Below are 6,693 nucleotides of genomic sequence, written 5' to 3' on the forward strand. Positions count from 1 at the left end.
GGTGAAAATTTCATGTCATTAGCACCTCTAGTAATATATTTACTGAGAAAAATGGTGACGTGTTCAATACTTATTTTACCTGCTGTATCTCCAGCAGTCCCTATTTCAGAGTGTGGACACCTGGACAGGTCACAAGTCCAAACAAGGTAGTCACAGACACGGTACTGTCGACTTCTGAGAAGGTGGGCTGGTGTAATGCTGACTGACGTTTTTGGGGACCACTCAATCAAAGGTTCAAGTGAAAMACTACAGCCAGACTGTTTTTGGATTTAAACTTTCTGTGTTTTTTCGAGACCTGCGAGCTCCTTGCTCTACGAACTTTAAYGGCACAAAGACTAGCTAAAAGTATGCAGCAGATAAAACCCTATAAAGACGTATCTGGATGTAGTTTGATCTGTGTACCTTAATAAAGGACAGGAGTCATTATGTGACTCCAGTTGCTTTCATTAGCWGCATGAGTGAGAGCAACATGTCAGAGCAGCCCAGATTTTTCCACTCCTCTTTTGATTCCACACTGATTAWTGTCCTCTAAAAGTGTATTTGACTGTAGTAGGATAACATCTCCGTCAATGTGTTCTGAACTACAATTGGAGCATTAATACATTATGGGCTCCTCCTTCATCTATTTAACAGTCCGGACTTCTGAAAGAGCCTATAGAGACAGAGGCTAGAAAAAAATTAGAAGCTAACAGCTWATCGCTAACCGCTAAGATGACAGTCATTCAGTCTGCGTCACACATCTTTATCTTGTTACAGCAGAAGCTTGTTAGCTGTTAGCAGACTTAAAGTTGACAAAACACAAGTTAGCAGAAGCTAATTGGCCCGCAAGCAGTTTTCAAAGTTAAAGAAAAAGCTAATCTGTTAAACAAAAATGAGTTGTGCTATTAACCATTAAAGGAACCATGCTTACTTCAGAGTTACCATTGAGCCTTATATGCATGTCTTTGTTCTGTGGGAGAAAACCGGAGCACATGGAGAGAACATGAAAATGTTTCACATGGACGTAAGCATTAAAAAAAGTAAATCCTAAAACTCGTGAAGAAATGACACTTTAAGCTGTTTTATTTTCTTACAAATATGAAAAAGACGACTGAGCAGCAATAAAAAGCCGTTTGAAGACTGAAACAGAGGACGTAACATGAGACACGACGCACAACGAAAGCTAATAAAAAGATGCTGAGTGATGTGAAGGTAAAACTCTTCAGTCCGGTGAGATGGTGCCCATGATAGTCTGGTAATACCTTAATTCCGAGGCCAGAAAAAGTAGAAGCACTTTGTATATTCAGATTAAATTTTAAGCAGCCTGGATGGACGGTGGAGTAGACATCTGCACATCAAACTGATCACAGAAGATTACCCTGCCTCCCTGATTCTGTCAGGGAAAGAATGAAAAACAAACCAACTCTCCTGCTTACAAGACAAATATAAGACGCTTTTTAACCTTATATTTGACCAACTTTTAATTAATCCCTTTTTWATGTTTTGTTTTCCCACAAAACTCTACCTAAACTGATTTTTTGTGGTATTTTTCCTCCCTCTTAAAGTTTTATTGGTTGTTTTTTTACATATTTTACTTCTGCAGATCTCATTTCTTTTTAAACCTCGACACTGTTCTGTGCCTTCTTCGGAAATCCAAAGTTCCTTTTCATTGAGGAAAACAYGGAAAAAGAAATACATAGATGATGTTTTTTATGAAAAAAAAGAAAAAAGAGGACTGGAAAGTACTTGAAGAAATTAGAGCAGGGGTTTAAGGAGGACAGGATGTCTTGTGACTGTGTAGGTGGACTCTTGTACGGTAGCCCATGGATTACAGCCACTCAAACACACAGGGACTTAAAGTGAACATAAATCAGAAACAGGACAAAAAATCCACTGGAGTTTTACCGCTTCAAACATGATTATCCTAATGTGAAAAATGAAATAGGCTTCTAGTACGGAGAGGTGCAAAAACAGCTCCACAGCCAAAAATGAAACAGCAACGGGGGAAATTAAAACCGAAGTACGCCACATAAAACACATCTGTAGTGGAAAGTAAAACACCTGTGCTCATATAAGAKCTAAACCAAGCTTTATCTTTAATTAGACAAAGCATACACAGCACGGTGTCCATAGTTTTTGAGTTTTAAGTGGTTGAGTCACACATGTCTGATTTTCCCATCAGCTTCTGAAAACAGCCTCCAACGTTCAGCTAAGTTGTCCTTTCACAAAGTTTAACCCTCGATCTGGTGTGTTAAAGAAYGCCGTTTGCACATCAGTTTTAACCATTATCATGGGAAAATATAAAAACGATCAAAGGCGAGGAGATCAAGATGAAACAGGCGGAGAGATACCCTTATACCCTTATGTCTGCAGCACACAAGGACAGCCTGTTCATCCTAAAAGCTCCTGAACACCACGTTTGTAGAGAAGAAAACTTGATCGATCTGCAGCTGAGAGAACCAACGTCTAAAAGTCATAATGATTTTCTCATTGTGGATTYAAACCATAAACAACACGGTGGGTTAGTGGTTTGTAGGGTTGCTTCAAAGGAAAAAGGTCCTGGGGTCACTGTTGCCCACTCCTCTGTAAGGAAAAGGTCACTATTGGGTGTCCTAAAAGTTGTTAAATGATGTCATCGCCTAATTTCCATATCTGGACATTTACATTTAATTGTGATCTAGGCAATGGGAGACATGTCTATCAACATTAAAAAGGAAAAAGTGAGTTTCCTCTCTGCTCTGACTGCAGATAGGATTGCTGCGCCAGGCTTCAGTGAGTCGGAAYGCTTGTTAGTGCTTTGGAAAGGGGGAGGAGCTCACGGCACCAGTGCTTGCTGAGAGGAATGCTGTTGCCAAATTCTTTAAGTCTGTAATAACACAGTAAAAAAAAAAGCTTTTTGGAAAACGAAGTGGCTAAAGGAGTCTGAAAATTTTTAATTAAATCGTCACCACTGTCTAGGGTCTTCCTGCTTGGTGTTTGCATGTTTTCTTGTGCATGTGTCTGATTTCCTCAGGCCTCCCTGGTTATAGTTGAGAAATCAGGAGAAACTGTTATAAGCTGTTGTAAAGACCAACGATGGCTTTTAAAGGTCCTGCTATGTAGTATGGAAGCTACAACCCTAAGCTAATCTGAAATGCTAAAGCTAACGCTAACATTCATATGAAGATATAAATGAACAAGGATGTAAAAGTTTTCAAAATAACTTAATCAGTTGTTATGACAATTTTGAAAATGGACTTGTTTGAAGTTGGCAACGATCCTTTTTGGTTGTTCAAAAAGCTATCTACAACAGGTAAGATATTAGCTGTTTATAATTGTTTTATAGAAACCACTTTTGAAAAGGCCTGAATTATCATATTAACAAACAATTCAACAGTAGAGAAATGAAAATGCCGAAGGGCAGGAAATCTAAAGAGATGATAACCAAAGATCCAAGAGGGCAAACAGAAAGATGAAGTGGCAGAAAGCTAAATGAACAGGAAGACAACTTTTCAAAAGCATTAGAGGGAAAGCTCCTTAAAGAGACAGTTTTATTATTTACCATTTACTATTAAAATCAAAGAATGACTCTCAGCTGCTACCACACCAAATTTGAGCTCAATATTTGTAAAGTTGACCGAAGTACAAATATTTTGGTGTTTTCTAATATCAGCTGACTGTGGTGGCCATCTTGAATTGAACACCTCTAACAATAAATTGTTTGTAGGTTTACATCCAGTGATTAATTTAAGAAAGTTTCAATCAAATCTGTTCAGTGGCTCATGAGATATTTTGCTAACAGACAAACAGGGCTGACTCTAAGAGTTTATGACAACATTTAAAGCAAAGATCAAGTGTAACTTGGCGCTCACATAGTGTGTATTGTGAATGACGCTCAGCTGCTACCACAGCAAAGTTTAGCTCAGTATCTGTAAAACTGACAAAATTATAGCCCCTTTTGTGTTTTCTACATTCAGTTTGCTGTGGCGGCCATCTTGAATTGAGATGACTCCAAAAGTAAATCAGTTGTAGTCGTTTAGCCATTGATTATCTCCTGAGAGATTCATTTCATTCTGTGCACCGGGTCATTAGATATTTTACTAACAGACACAGACTATAGAGCATAACACAGATACAGCATTTCAATGAAAAACATGTAGAGGCAATGTGAGAAAAATGCCTAGATTTTAACAGGAAGGAGTCTCTAGTGAAGAAAAACAGTTGGAAAAAAATCAAACTTTAATTTGATAAATAAGATAAAGTAGTTGCAGCGTTTGATCAATGGAAAATGTCGGGTTTTGTTGTTTCAAAGATAAGTCAGATGTAAAAACATGTTTTTGATGCTTATAAAATGCATTTTTTCAGAATAATATTTGAAATTAATGCTCCTGAATTAAATTAAATTTCGTTCAGTTGTGCTTGGACGACAACTGTTGCATTTTGAAGTTGTTTAATTGATTTAGTTTCATTTTTTAAATTTGCAAAACTTTGATTTCCTGATTCCTGTTCCTGAGGACAGAAGAAAACCCGCCTGCTTTTATCGTCACTTGTCTTCTTCTGTGTGGATGTTTTGACTAAACCGACCCTCACAACCACAGGTTTTCATCCACAAGCTCCACCTGAGCTTTGCTTCACATGCAGCAGGTGAGAAAAGCCACGACAAGTGTGTCTAAAAAAATGCTTCAAATGARGCGTTTGCTTCTGGTTTAGGTTGAAAGGAAAACCTCTGCGTGTAAATCACCTCTGAACTCCGTCACCTGGCCGAGTGCAGACTGATATCTGAGTGAGTTTTATCCCTCAGAGGACACACGGTGCAAGAAATATGATACACGAGAGACAAGTTTTATTACAAATTATATATAAAACAAATAAGAAGTTGAGGCTTTAGTGCAAAAAAGATTCAAAATTTTTAATTAAGTGTGTTAATTACAGAAATGTGAACTTAAAGAAGCTATAAAATGTTATCTGTTAAAAACTGATTCAGTACATTTTCTGTTAGTTTTATGCGTTAATTATCTAATCAAATTGTGGGTGTTTTAAAAATAAAATAAGCATAAACTGACATTTTTAAAGAACAGCCTGTCGTGTTTTAAGTCTGTACTCTCTGTGTCCACAAGGGGACGCCAGTGGGAACTGCAGGTTTACAGCAGATTTTTTGTCTTTCACAACAGAAAAAATGAACTCAGTGTCTGTTTCTTTGCTTGTTTTAGTTATAGATTTGAAAATTTGTAACAAAAGGGATTAAAGTTTCAATGACTAACTTTTATTTTCTGATTTAATGCACTTTTCCCTCATCTACAATGAAANCACACACACACACACACACACACACACACAATGTGATGCTCTGGCAAAACCTGGAGAGCAGAAACCCGCCAATTACATGAGTCTAACACCTGGACTGAAGGGGTGGGCAATACCCCCCCACCCCCCACAGATGGCACAACCTGACAGAGGAGGAATGTCGGCTGGGGTTCGAGTTCAGTCCAGACACAAGTCAGCCGCGCACAAAGACAGTAAATTGCCTGTATGAGCCCCGATAAGAGGAGAACAGAGCAGTGCTGAGACTGAAGCTTTGGGCTGACATGTTGTTACAGGTTAACTCCAACTAAAGCTGGAGAAGTACACAAACACAAACACACACATTAAAAGGGCTGTTTTGCAAAGGTGCATTTCAGCTAAAACACTATTATTATTATTATTATTATTAATAAGACAGGCGGTTATTATAAGGCAGCTCCAGTGGGAACAGAAGCGGGTCTGAGCAGGACAACTTACCGCAGCCTCGGCTCTCTGCACCGCGGCGCTCAGCAGGACCAGAGCCACCACCGCCAGCCCCGGCACCGAGCACCTCCGGCTGAAACTCATCTTAGCGCGGGACAAAAAAATAAAGACAAAATAAAACAAAACAAAACAACCCCCCCAAAAAGATCCACCCGGGTTAGCGCCGACTGACTGTCATATCCAAAGACCCCAGCACCACTTCCAAGCTCCACGGCGCGCAGAATGTGGAAGGAAGGGAGGAAGAAGAAGGCGAGGGAAGGCACTTGTTGCTGCTGGCTCTCCCAGTCTGTGCTGCCCCCCCACCCCCGGATCTGTGGCACCGCGCGCACCTCCCCTCCCCTCCTCCTAAAATAAAAAACCTGCCCACTCCTGCGCACTGCTCTCTGTCGCTACGATCTGGAGCAGAAACACGGATTGATTTTAAATAAATAAACAAATAAATAAATAAATAAATAAATAACTTTCAGATTCAGCTATCAGAGCAACTCTTCTCCCGTTCAGGAAAACAAGCTGAAGATTCAGGGATATCATCCTATTTCTGCTGCAGTAACGTGAAATTGATGTTAAAAAAATAATCACAATTTGTACGCCCAGCTATGAAATCTTTGCACCCATTAGCTCAGGAGTGGAGGTCCACCGCCCTGCGTGTTGTACATGTTTCCCTGCAACACGCCTGATTCAAATCATTAAATCCCCTCAGAGCATCATCAAGTTTAGCAGCAGCCTGTCARTCACTCAGTCCTTCAGTCAGGTGAGTTGAATCAGGGAAACATSTAAAACACAGAGTCATGAAGCGAGGGGTTGAAGACCATCAAGCCATCTATCTACGACAGGTTAGATATTAACTGCTCCTAAGCTTTCCACAGAAGAACCCCAACCTAAAAACATTGAATGCATCCAGGAAGTGAGCACACAAGAAGGTCTGGACCGGACCCGCCTGGTCCTCATCAA

The 6,693-nt window shown here is 39.8% G+C and overlaps 1 protein-coding gene across 2 annotated transcripts in view; it reads right to left on the reverse strand.

Moving 5' to 3' along the window:
• Window positions 1-6,045, reverse strand: part of col4a5 (collagen, type IV, alpha 5 (Alport syndrome)) — a 73,291-nt gene extending 67,246 nt beyond the window's left edge. Inside the window, exon 1 of one of the 2 annotated variants that reach the window (XM_014018268.1) lies at window positions 5,737-6,045. In XM_014018268.1, coding sequence (XP_013873722.1) covers window positions 5,737-5,826 — 90 coding nt within the window. In that variant the 5' untranslated portion in view covers window positions 5,827-6,045. The remainder of the gene's footprint in view (window positions 1-5,736) is intronic. The other variant, XM_014018269.1, reaches the window with a different exon arrangement.
• Between the last annotated feature and the right edge of the window lie 648 nt (window positions 6,046-6,693).

This window comes from Austrofundulus limnaeus, unplaced genomic scaffold, assembly GCF_001266775.1.
Source record: "Austrofundulus limnaeus strain Quisiro unplaced genomic scaffold, Austrofundulus_limnaeus-1.0 Scaffold188, whole genome shotgun sequence".
NCBI classification, from domain to species: domain Eukaryota; kingdom Metazoa; phylum Chordata; class Actinopteri; order Cyprinodontiformes; family Rivulidae; genus Austrofundulus; species Austrofundulus limnaeus.